Source organism: Pezoporus wallicus, unplaced genomic scaffold, assembly GCF_028554395.1.
Source record: "Pezoporus wallicus isolate ANWC-B61680 ecotype Strahan unplaced genomic scaffold, APGP_CSIRO_Pwel_v1 contig_13458, whole genome shotgun sequence".
NCBI lineage: Eukaryota > Metazoa > Chordata > Aves > Psittaciformes > Psittacidae > Pezoporus > Pezoporus wallicus.
This window is the reverse complement of record NW_026635549.1, coordinates 172,247-185,530: the sequence shown is the minus strand read 5'-3', so window position 1 is coordinate 185,530 and position 13,284 is coordinate 172,247. Positions and strand designations below refer to the sequence as shown.

Genomic DNA, 13,284 nt, shown 5'->3' with positions numbered 1-13,284 from the left:
CAAATTGCTTTTCTCCATTTGACTTTGTTCCTGTCTTGCTTCTCGTTTTCTCTCTGTTGGATTTAAGTACTCACAAAGGCTGCAAGACCTCAGAAATGAGGGTAGCATAAAGTGACATGGAAGAACCAGATCTCAGCATCATTCCTGCCCACGCAGCTTTCATCTTGAAGGAGAATCATTTGTCCATCTGCCCTTGCTCTTTCATGCATTTTCACATCCTCTGTAGTCTTGTCTTCACATTTCATGATGGTTGGAGCTGGTGCCAGACACTGGCTACACTTCTGGTTTGACCTGAGCCCATATTATTGGGCTGCCCTGAACGTTCCCCTTGAGCTGAACACATTCTGCTCAGCACTTCTCAAGGTGCATTAGAAATACTGCTGTTATCAGCAACTAGTTCATTCATGTGCTGAAGTAATCAAATGAAATTCAGATGATAAAACAGCATATAGGCAGGAAAATTTAACTGTACAGTGTCTCGATGCTCCAGGATATATCGAGGCATTCCACAAAGACATGCAGTAATTTAATACTCTTGCCTGTTAGGCCCAGGTCACAGTCAATAATAAAGCAAAACAAGTGAGTCTTCAGTTCTATTTTATGCTACAGTAGTAGGGGTGACTCTAGCAAGGAAACAACGTGCCTTAAGGAACTTGGGTTTTTCGGGTTATTTCTGCCTATTGGCAGCTGTCAGTCAAAGAAAATACTGATGGAGTATTTTCTTCAGTTAGTGAGCTATTTAAATACATGTATTTCATAGATTTTCCAGTTTCTTTAGCCAGATAATTGTGTGGAGTTTATTTATAATATTGATTCTCAGGTGGGCATAATGTCAGGGACTGTAGTATCAGTGTTTCCATCCCCCAGCAAGTGTGTACCATCCCTGCTTAGGTAAGAGAAATGCTTAAGAGGTGTGTAATGTGTAAATTGGTCAAAGATTAAATATAACACAGTGAAAGTTTGCCAGCACAGGTAGAATGCCAAAGTTTATAGATGAGATTTAGCTGCTTTCCTCCTAAGCTGTTCCAGCAGAAATTTGTGCTGAGTTTAATTTCATGTGTGTGCTATTATTACAGCTCATTGTCTCATGCCCTGAATTAAATTGTAGGAATTTTTCATGTGTGTATAGCTGATGCCATAGTTACTTGGCTCTTCTTCTAAAAAAGTGGATGGAAAAAAAGCAATGTATAGTGTTGGCAATAGAATTTGTCAAAGAGCTAGAGCAGAACAAAGTTTTCTTTTAGTAAGAGTTCACACAAAGCTCCAGAAGAGTGGAGTTAAGCATTAACACTCATCAAGATGACGCAGTCTCACGTCTTTATTTCTGGCTCATTCAAATTCAAGCAGTTCAGTTATGATCAACTTAGTGACTCACAGGCCCCGTTTGGGACATGATAAGGAACTACCAACCTTGGTCAATGCCGAAGACCATTTAATTTGATATCCTGCCTGTGAGACCGGTAGCACGAGATGCATTACCGGGAGATGCAGGAACTTCACCTCCTACACAAACCTCACACCGGTCTCTTAGAGATTGACTTTGTTTCTCTTCACCCATGCCTTTAGTTTTCAAAATTTCAGCTGTAAGGCCTAAACAAATCAATGTTTTAAATGAAAACCATGACCCGGGTATGATTCACCTGAGCCAGACCTGTGCCATGATTCAGCCTGCTACACCAGTCAGCAGTGAGCACAAACACTCTTAACTTGAAAGGACAGTTCTAGGGAAGTCTGCTCAAATTATCTTTGACTGAATAGTTTGAAAACATGTAGGTATTGTAAATCTTTCTCCAGTGCTGCTTCACAAAATAAGTGTAAGATCTTTATACAACTTATTCCTGGTCTGTTCCACGCAGCCGTTTACACTTGCACAAGTCAAGTGCACAGCACTTTTTTGCACAAATAAATGATTCCAGTGATGAAGGAGAATGTTTTTTTTAAACACCACAGATAGCTAAAACCTTCTGCAGCTTTATTTATTAGTGAGAGTAATTCAAAAGATTGCACAAAGGAGACCCAAACCCTCAGTTTCATTTGTAAATCTGAAGAACCACCAGCAGTCAAGTGGGAATCAGAGCTAAGAAAAGGATATGATAAAATATCTGACCAAAACTGAGGCTTGAAGATCAAACAGATAGAGATCCTACAATGCACATAGTAGGAAAGACTGTGGGTCTGGTCTGATATCTGACAGCCCAAAACTTTGCCAAGTGAGCACCAGTGTTCCACTGATCTTCGAGGCTCTTTTGTCACTGTTGCACTAAGGATGCTGAGACAGGTTTCTGTGTGAGCTCATGCTGGATCCTAGCTGGATCTGAGAGCATCTCATCACAGAAACACAAACATTAGACCTGGGAAAGGCTTATTGTCTAGCTCTTTTCCCTCCACCGCCCCATTCTCTCCCAGCACTGCAGTGTTACTCCCCACAGTACTTAAGAATAGCAGATTTGTTTTAAATGTGAAAACGATCTAGGCTTTGCACTTCCCTTGGGGCAGATTATTCTACATCCAAATTGATTTCACTGTCAAGGAGCTTTGCCCTTTCTTATTTTCACACTATTAATTTCAGTGTTGCTGCTTGAGCAAATCTTTCCCACCCTCTTTCTGTACAACCTTCAGATGCTTGTAAATGACCTTGGCTGTCACATACACAGGGTTTTTATAGAGGTGTTTCAATCCTGCTGACAGTGATGCAGTGTAAATGAGTACAGATGAGTACTCCTTATATACCTTGCACCCAGTTAAATACGTGTTTGCAGAATTGGAAATACTGCTTTTACCTGCTTTCTTTCAAGTCATTCTGTTCCCCTGGTATTTTGTGTTGGGTTTAACAGTTGTTTTGTTAGGAATTAAAATGGAGTTGCTGGCTGACAAGTGGCATTAAGTCAGTCTTTAAAACAGATTAGTAAAAGTTCATATTTGTGAATGCTAAACAACACTGCCCTTGTCTGTAGAAGCTAGACAGCAACAGCATGGAGTTTGTCATCAAGCTTGTGCTTTTTCATTTTGGATCTTTCTAAGATTCCAATCTCCCTGCAGCTTCATGGGAAAACTAAGCAAGCAGAGTTATCTTCATCTGAGCTTCTCACCCAGTTTGTTGTCACTTACCAGAACAGATCACGGTGCAAAAATTCAGTAACGAATGACTGTAGCCCAGGCCTTCCTTTCTTACTCCCTAAGTATTTGCAGAATCTAAGAAAATTGAAGGTTGAACAGAACAGGGACATTCTTCCCCCTGCATCTCATAAAAAGCCATAGAGGAGTTGGCAAGTGTTGCTTGCCAGCATGTAACTGTGTGGCCAGACTGAGAATGAAAGATGTATGTCGTAAAGATTATACTGTGTGGTCACTGTATATTATAACTAGGCTTACAGTTGCCACTAACAGCTTCTTATCATCTGTATGTCTGTAAGGACATCAATAAGAGCTTTCTGTTTATGTGAACCCTGTCCATGGCCAAGTTTATGGTTACACCAAGAAAGCAAAAATGGCTCAGAAGCATTGGCTTTCTTCTGAACTTGCTCAAGTCACTTAACTTCAGTAAACTTCATCTCCCTTAATAAATTACTGTGGCCTCAGTGACAGTGAGGTCTGATAGTGCCTACCAGCTTACAGTGATGACTTAGTCCCCCACAGAGTGCCTGTAAGGAGGGCACTGCTGTGGTCCTGGTATTGCAGATGGGAAAATGAGGCAGAAAATCCCAAAGTGCAGTTTGACCCATGTTCTGCTGACCGTGCAGCCATGGTAACTGCAAAACAGCTTCTCACAGAAGGCAAATATACTAACACAGGATGCTCTTCAGAAGTTTGCTGTTTCTTCAGAAACTTCATCATGCAGTTGGAATTGCTATGTGGAAACCCCCCTATAAAAGCAGAGAGGTGATAGGAAAGTCTGAAATCATAGAATCACAGAATGGTTTGGGTTGGAAAGGACCTTAAGATCATCCAGTTCCAACCCCCTTGCCATGGGCAGGGACACCTCACACTAAACCATGTCACCCAAGGCTCTGTCCAACCTGGTCTTGAACACTGCCAGGGATGGAGCATTCACAACTTCCCTGGGCAACCCGTTCCAGTGCCTCAGCACCCTTACATAAAGAACTTCTTCCTTATATCCAATCTAAACCTCTCCTGTTTAAATTTTAACCCGTTAACCCTTGTCCCATCACTACAGTCCTTAGTGAAGAGTCCCTCCCCAGCATCCCTATAGGCCCCCTTCAGATACTGGAAGGCTGCTATGAGGTCTCCACGCAGCCTTCTCTTCTCCAGGCTGAACAGCCTCAACTTTCTCAGCCTGTCTTCATACGGGAGGTGCTCCAGTCCCCTGATCATCCTCGTGGCCTCCTCTGGACTTGTTCCAACAGTTCCATGTCCTTTTTATGTTGTGGACACCAGAACTGCACACAATGCTCCAGGTGAGGTCTCACAAGAGCAGAGTAGAGGGGCAGGATCACCTCCTTCAACCTGCTGGTCACGCTCCTTTTGATGCAGCCCAGGATACGGTTCGCTTTCTGGGCTGTGAGGGCACACTGAAGCCGGCCCCTGTTCATTTTCTCATCAACCAACCCCCCCAAGTCCTTCTCCTCAGGGCTGCTCTGAATCTCTTCTCTGCCCAACCTGTAGCTGTGCCTGGGATTGCTCCCACCCAGCTGTAGGACCTTGCACTTGGCATGGTTAAACTTCATGAGGTTGGCATCAGCCCACCTCACAAGCGTGTCAAGGTCCCTCTGGATGGCATTCCTTCCCTCCAGCGTATCAACCGAACCACACAGCACGGTGTCATCATCAAACTTGCTGAGGGCGCACTCAATCCCACTGTCCATGTCAGCGACAAAGATGTTGAACAAGACCGGTCCCAACACCGATCCCTGAGGGACACCACTCGTTACTGGTCTCCAGCCGGACATTGAGCCATTGACCACAACTCTCTGTGTGCGGCCATCCAGCCAGTTCTTTATCCACCGAGTGGTCCATCCATCAAATTGATGTTGATCCAATTTAGAGACAAGGACGTCACGTGGGACAGTGTCGAACGCTTTGCACAAGTCCAGGTAGATGACATCAACTGCTCTACCCCTGTCCATCAGTTCTGTAGCCCCATCATGGAAGGCCACCAAATTGGTCAGGCAGGATTTCCCCTTAGTGAAGCCATGCTGGCTGTCACCAAGCACCTTGTTGATTTTCATGTGCCTTAGCATGCCATCCAGGAGAATCTGCTCCAAGATTTTGCCAGGCACAGAGGTGAGACTGTCTGGTCTGTAATTCCCTGGGTCATCCATTTTCCCCTTCTTGAAAATGGGTGTTATATTTCCCTTTTTCCAGTCATCAGGAACTTCACCTGACTGCCATGATTTTTCAAATATGATGGAAATGAGAAAAAACACTATGTTACAGTCCCAAACTTTTCTTCCTGGTAACAGTGCGACTTTTCAGTGTAGCGGGAGAGATTTAACAGGTACGGATTTAACAGTGTTTGAGTGCCCAAACCTCTATTAAAGTCAGTGTTCAAACAGAGTAAAAGAATGTCCGTAATATAGAAAGTATGAATTAAAAGAATGAAAGTGTGAATTAAATATAGAGAAAAGGATTGCAGGGACATAGTGTCAATGATAAATTTTGTAGATTTTTGTAGAAATCTCTACAAGTGAAGGCTTTTCATTTAATTTAGATCAAAACAAGGTATTAAAGAGTAAAAGAGACTGTGTAGATGAGGAGTAAAATGAATGAACTTATATATGCTGCTTGAGCAATCTCAGAATAAAACTCACATAGATAAATCTATAACAAAAACTAGGCTAAAGCTTAGCTCAAACCTTCCTAAAAATAGGAGGTAAATTAAATTCACCTACTCCCTGTCTAAAAGAATTTCACAGCCAGTGCTCTGGAACAGCTTTTTCCCAGGTGATCCCCAAACACTGGTTCCTACCTCTTGACTGTGGATTAGCATCAGTTAAATGAAATAGAAAAAGCATTCCCAACATATTTAGAAGTTTAATGGCTTTTAGAAGTCACAGTTGCTTTTAGAGCTTTTAGAGCATCAAAAGAAATCTTGCCCAACATAGGCTCTTCTGCAGGCGTAAAGGGGACAACTGCTGTCAAGAGCACATCTGCACTAAACAGTATGTATCTGCTACAACTGGGAAGAAGCTCCAAGTAAACAATATGGTTTGCACTATGGTACAGCTATCACATTACTGATACACTGTTCTTTGTGAGGTTTACCACTATAAAGCAAATTTTGAAATTGGACTGTTTATTCAATGTTACATAAAGAATTCCTCCATAAAAACGCTATCCTATTAGCTGATTAGGAACATCCATATGGCTGCTGCACACAGGGAAAAGCATTTAGGTTACAGAAATGATGTTGGCACAAAAAATACCAAAGGGAGTTCTTAAGAAGAAGAAACACACAGCGTCTTCATGTCTGTCACAACCAGGGAAGTGGAAGCCATGTGTAAGCCAGACTTGCATAACTGGGGACATCTGGGGATGTTTGGGGAAACAAGAGTGCATATCACAAATTTTTCTTGGCTTCTTCAAAAGACAGGCTATGCCTAAGTAGTAACAAACAAGGATTCAAGCCAGGACATCAGTGAAAGCTTTTCTCACCTTTTTACTGAGAAAAGACTCTTTTTCTTGTCACAGTTGAGATGTTGTGAAGAATGACCCTCACTGCCCAGTTATCAAGCAGCACTTGAAAATTTCATTTGCTTTTTAGTCTTAGGCACTTGTCTATTCAAAGTCCTTTCTAATGTCAGTTCCTAGGTTAAGGGTAGTCTGTGTGAACTGATGCCAATGAGGTATAAAAGTAATTTATTGTACAGGTTTTTCACTGCAGCCTAAATGCCCGAGTTATTTGCCATTACAGGGTTTTACAGTATTCATGGCAAAGAAATGGTGACTTATACAGGAACCCATTTTCAGGCACTTCTTTGTTGGTTTTCAGAAACTCTGCCTTCATAAAGACTGTTGAATCAAGCCTAAGCTTGGTATCACAATTTCAATCCCAATTGCATGCAACTTTTTCATTGGGCTGAGATTTGTAGGCAAATACCTCTCTCTCATTTGGCCAGGTTGGATGGGGCTTTGAACAATCTGGTCTAGTGGAAGGCATCCCTGCTTGTGGTAGGGGTTTGGAACTGGATGAGCTTTAAGCTCCCTTCCAACCCAGACGAGTCTGTGTTTATATGATATATCCTATGGCTATTTCACTCCACCAACAGAACAAAATCTGGAATTAACACTGTGCCAAATAAAAACATGGTTTGTTCTGTATGAGTCTCCCTCTCCTCTCTTTGCCAGCCTTCTTATCTCATTATATACATTGCAGATATATATTGCAGTATCAGGAAGAAGCATTTTGCTGGGTATCTCTGCAGGATTTCATATCCTTAAAGCAAAGACCATTAGCCTGAGTTTAATCACGTTTATATTGGATATAAAACCAAAATCAAGGCTCCTTACTTTGGTTCTTAGGAAGCAACATGCATTTAATGTACAAGGAAATAAACACTTGGTAAGCCCATTTAGTTAATGCCAAGGACTGATTATTTCTAGAAGCTTTCAAGATCAGACCAATTTCAGTGGTTTATATTTTACTATTTCTTTATTATGTTAAATATAAACCCTCTGATTACACTATGATAGTGCATATGGTCATTAACATGAATATACACATTGATTAATCTACAGAAATGTTAGCACATGCATAAACATTTGCTTATGCCTATTAATAAACTAAAAGTCCACTTTATTTTAGGAACAAGGAGTTTTAGTAGTGTAAATGCAGTGACAGAGTTGGACATAATAGTAACCTGCTATGAACTGCCAGATTTTGATTGTCTAAATGGAGTGGAATGATATCTTATTAAAAAGACAATCCAGTACTAGAAACTGCAAAAGGAGAAAAGGTTTTATAATACTGCAATATATCAGTTTAATTTGGTATATACTGTTAAAACATGCATAAGATTATGCTTTTCTGGTGAAAATGGACTTTATGAAGTTTTTGCTCTAGACTGTTGGGGGGGAATGGAAAAGAATACTTATAAGTGTTATTTATTGTATAATCTCTGTGAAGCACAGAATGTGTATTTATCAGTTTGATAAGATTCTCTTTAATACCAAAGTGAAATGGCATTTGGCAATGAAGTTATTATAATTTTAAAATCCCTTTGTTTTTTGAGGTGTTATTGTATATAGTTTTTTCCTTTTAAAGTGTATTGATATAGTATTGCAATGTCAAATTCAGATGAATCGTGATAAACATTTTCACAATGGGAAATGTTGACATGCTACATTCCTTTCTTTGGAAAACTAAAAGAAATGGTCACAGAAAACACATTTTAATTTAATTATATCCTTTAGGTCATTAAAGTGATGTAACGTGCATGTCAGTCCTCTTTTCATCCATAGATTACTTTAATCCTTCATGTGCATTTATTTCTTTCTCTGGCTTTCTTTCATATTTGCTTTGTTTTCAAATTGCATGCTGTCTGGATTATTTGTGCATGACATCCACATTAATTTCACATTGAATGTTCACATACTCTGAGAGATTTTCATGGATCATTTCTTCAATGTGTGCAATTTTTTTTGTTCCTTTTCTTTTTCAGTTACTGAACTTTTTAAATGCTTGAAATGTAAAAGTGGCATGAAACTTTCGTGACACAAGTAGACAACTGGTTTAATAGAGACTTTCAGGACCTAACTTCATATCTTTCAGGAATACATATTCTAAACCACATTTTATGCTTCCATATATGTGCTTCCAAAATGTAAGAAAATAAACGATGTTCTGAATTTGGAGCTCAAAATTGGAGTCAAATACTGCTTCTATTTCACTTTAGCAATGACAAACACATGAGATTGGTCCTTTAAAAGAGTTAAGATGGTCTCTGCTCTCTTGGAGGTGATTGCTTGTAAGGTCGTGTCGGGGCATTACATATGTTCAGTATAGGAAACAGTGTAGGACATTGTTTGAAGGAGAGCATAGATCACTTTGTGTAAGCACTATCTACAGCTCTCAGTTGACTGTAACAGGGACCCTAACTCCTCATTTAGCATCTAAAATAAATGTCCCAAGTAGGCATATCCTGCTATTACATAGCACCATGAGCCTTAGTGGCTATCTGTAAAGTCAAAGGTTTTATCATGTAAAAAAAAACAATTTCTTCCATATTAATTCCCCGTTTGAAGAATTAATGCAATATATATTGCTCAACGTGCATTGAAATACTGCTTATCAGCAGAATCCCATCTCTAAATCACATAAAACTAAAAGCATATCCAGAGGAACCTAATGAATAAATATACGTGTATAAAGTAAAACAATGTTGTTTTTAAAAGTTATGCGAGAAAAAAGCATTAAAAGACACTTAAGAAGTTGTCAAATAAGAGGCCAAATGAAGCACTATGAAATCAGAAGCAGTTACCAAGAAAAAAAGGTTTGATTTTAATTGGCAGAGGGCTGAATTCATGTAGCTACTAGAAGCAAATCAAAAGCACCCACTTTCCTCTTTACAGCCTGTGCTTTTTCAGCCAGTTAATTAATCCTGTGCACAGTCTGCAATGATTAAAGATGAGTGGCTTGATCTGAAAGCATGCTGAGCCATCTGTAGACCTTCATCTGAACAAGCCAAACACAATAGTTTCCAAATGAGGAGACTAAGGCCGTACTTTGAGACCTCTGTAATCAAATCAATCCAGTCTCCAGAGGCATTGCCTTCAACCTGCAGACCTCACCACAACCACCTCTGATTCTTTGCAGCTGCTTGGTTTGGATTGATTTGAGTCACTACAGTTCTCTCCACTTTTACAAACTAGTTGTTTTGTCAGCATGAGTGTGACAACAATTAGACGTCCCTGTTTTTGCCCCATGCCTTTTCTCCTTCACAGTCATTCAATGACAAGCGTAAAAAGAACTTCATCTTTTCACGAAAATTCCCATTCTACAAGAGCAAGGAGCAGAGTGAGCAGGAAACAAGTGATCCAGAACGTAAGTAACCTCTTGGAGACGATGTCACATGCAGCAGCACAAAAAATGGGTGACACGCATGATACCAGTATCCCACACATCTAGGCATATATGTGTAGTAGGCAGGCAGGACAGGTATTACTACTGTGACCAATGTGTGACTGCAGTTTGGATCCAGCTGGTCCTTCCATCCCTGGAAACATCATTTTCAGAGGAATAAAACAGTGACCTTAAACTTTGGAAGATCAGATGTGGCTTCTCAAAGTTGCTGTGGCACCTGTCACAATCCAAATTTGTCTCTGATTAAATATTCCCAGATAAGAACTGTCTCAAAATAATGCTTTCTTTCACAATACTAAATTATTACTGTTTAAAAGGTCTGGTCTAATCTCTGTTTTGTCTTTGACATTCACCGAGTTGTATGCCATGGACAGCTTCACTGAAAGTTTAACAATTAAATGAAGCAACCATGCTAACAGCTTAAAGAAGTAAATCAGATCTTGGAATGTCTACCTCCCCAGGCATTTACTGCTTGCTTAAATTGTATAGAGAACCAGCATTATTAAAAACATAGTTCCAAGCCAAATACTAACTTTTTTCCATGATAATTCTCTCCTAAATTTATCGTGTGAGGATCGTTTCTGGAACTTTATTTATCTGGCTATTCCTTCTTCCTCACAGCTCCAAAAGCCATGTATGATGGTCACTGCCTCTTTCATTGGCTGCATTCCCATAAAGCATGGGTCTAAAGTTGTTTTAGAAAGAAAAAGCAGGGATCCAGATTGCTCAATCAACATGGTCAGTCATGGTAGTATCCATTTCAACTCCACTGACTTCTTCCTTCCTCTTCTGCGGCTGTTCTTCCTTTCTCATTGCTCTCTCTGGGGACTTCCGTGCAGGACATCCCCGGATTAGGTGACGACGGTTATGGAACAAAGACTCTGAGTAAGTTCCCAGGAATGGTCACTGTAAATCTCTTTTTGTTTTGTTTTGTTTTGGCTTCTGTTCCTTCTCTGAGGACCCTCCACTCCTAGCATGCACAAGATAAAGAGTTTTATTTGTTACCCAGCTGTGAATGCATTAAAGATGTTTCAATCATTTTGTTCTGCATGACAATATTAAATAACATACAGTGTATTGAGCAGACACTTCCACTTCTTTTGTAATAACACCTTTTGTTTCTGACAGTATGTTATTGTTCCCATCATGGCAGTTCTGTAGAGCAGCATACCTAGAACTCGTTTTGCTGCCTAGACTGTTCTTTCCAGCAACAACCCCTCCCTCTCCATCTAAACAGAAAGCTAAACATTTTAACTTGATCACATCCTGAGGAGATCAATAGAAAATCAGTCTCTGCTGTTGCTTATGCATTTTCAGCTTTTTTGCATGGGAGTGTTTGTTACTTTGCTGGATTTTAGATTAGTGTTTGTTATTAATGGAAGAAGTCATTTGCAGGCTAGAGAAGACCATGCTTTCACCAAAGCTAATTTTGGATCCATTTCACCATTACCAACCTATTCTCTGTCATACAACCTTAATCCATTTCTTTTTCTGATGCAGCAATCCTGTCTCAAGACTTGGCATTTCAGTAACGTGTTAGATAATTACCCAGAAACAATTTTGCTTCCTCAAAAGTTAGACCAGAAAACTTGTATAGAGCGAAATATTTGCAGCTGATTTCTATATAACGAACTACATTATATTCTGTCTCCAGAGCTGAATAATTTAAACAAAATGCCTCTTGCATGTGTTTGGCTGCTTCTTCGTCTTTTCTTATTCTTTTTCTTGAGCACCAAATAATTGGAGCAAAATGTGCGTGAATGCTAACATTGCATTGCCTACTGTTTTATATGTGCTTTTTAATTGCAGGAATGCACATCCATGCACACAGTTTTAAAGATTATTCTGTTTCTGACTGATTTGTTGAGGGGACATTTTAATGGTTTACCTTTAAGCCACCCAGTGGGTGATAATTTAAAGATGAAAGCTTCATCTCTTGTATGGAGAATAGTTCTGCCAGACGAGTTTTGTCAGTGATAGACAGCAAATGTCACTGCCACCTGAATTTTAAACATGCTGTTACTTTAGGTGTCATGGCAGCTCATTAGCAACAAACGCAGATCGTTCCCTGTAAAGAGAATACTTCTGATCTGATAACTCTCCTGAATATCTGTGTCCTTACAAAGACAAATCTCCATAACATTCACCATTTGAAAGGAGAGAACTGAAATCTGCAAATTGCTGAGGGAAAAGTAGCACAGAGGTATTATACGGGCTCTCGTTTCTGTGCTAATATTGCCTCTGTCTCTCAATTACTGCCACATCTCTAGACGTTCCTGCCCATCCAAATTTCACTAATATTCAACACAGATACGCTTTTTAATGACAGCTCTTACAATGAAGGATATTTGTTCTTGTCTAATAAAGTTCTTCAGGGCCCGTATAGCATATTAGTTTGACAGAACCCTTGTTAAGTTGATGTGAAATGTCCAAAAGTCAGCATACTCTTTTCTTCAAAATAGTTTAATTTTTAAAAGCTTCTTACTAAGCCTGAGATCAGTTTTCCATCGCTATTTTTATCAGAGAGCATCCCCTTCCATTTCTGCTGCTCCAGTAACCCCATCAGTCCCACTCTGTGAACCCTGAGCCATTACATTGATGTGGGTGGCAAACACAGCACCTTGCAGGGAAGAAGTGGTCTTGGCACTATTCACATAGTCATCCTTCATGGCATTCTTGCAGGGTCTACTCTGGGTTCATCCCAGGGGATTCTTAGCTTTTGCTAGAAGAGCTCCTTCTTTCATTGGGAATGTTTAGAAGCAGTTGTGGGTTAGTGTTGTGGGTCATGCACTGCCTAATCTGCCTGCTGGTTTAATGACAAATATTGAAACAATTTTGGCTCCTGGTCTTTGTCAGGAGGTGGTTTATTTGTACCCATTCTCCATTTAACCACTGTGCCTTTCTCATTAACCCAGGATTACTCCAAAATGCATATCCATTATGCCATTGACTTCTAAGGGTCCTAGACCCACTGAAGAGTTTTCAGCTGTCAAATGATCTTTCAGGTGCAAAGTAATCAGCATTTCTACCAGTAACACTATTAAAACCACTGTTTAATGTGATTCTGCAGACCTCCTGGAGACCATACAGCATGGTCTGACTGACCATAAACAGTCTGCTGACAGTTTTAGAACAGCAGCTCCACATGATATAGATTGCATCTTCCTTTAAATAATATGATAATAGAAACAGGACAACCAGACCTCCCAAACCACAACTCTGACCCATCATCATAGTTCTTATAT

The 13,284-nt window shown here is 40.0% G+C and overlaps 1 protein-coding gene across 25 annotated transcripts in view; it reads left to right on the top strand.

The window, feature by feature from the left end:
• DLG2 (discs large MAGUK scaffold protein 2) overlaps positions 1-13,284 on the top strand; it is a 995,744-nt gene that overhangs the window by 960,606 nt on the left and 21,854 nt on the right. For 21 of the 25 annotated variants that reach the window (XM_057396723.1, XM_057396722.1, XM_057396721.1 and 18 more), the window contains one exon: positions 9,901-10,000. In XM_057396723.1, the coding sequence (XP_057252706.1) occupies positions 9,901-10,000 (100 nt within the window). Of the gene's footprint in view, positions 1-9,900; positions 10,001-10,878; positions 10,925-13,284 lie in introns of all 25 variants that reach the window. The other 4 variants (XM_057396738.1, XM_057396746.1, XM_057396745.1 and 1 more) reach the window with 1 other exon arrangement.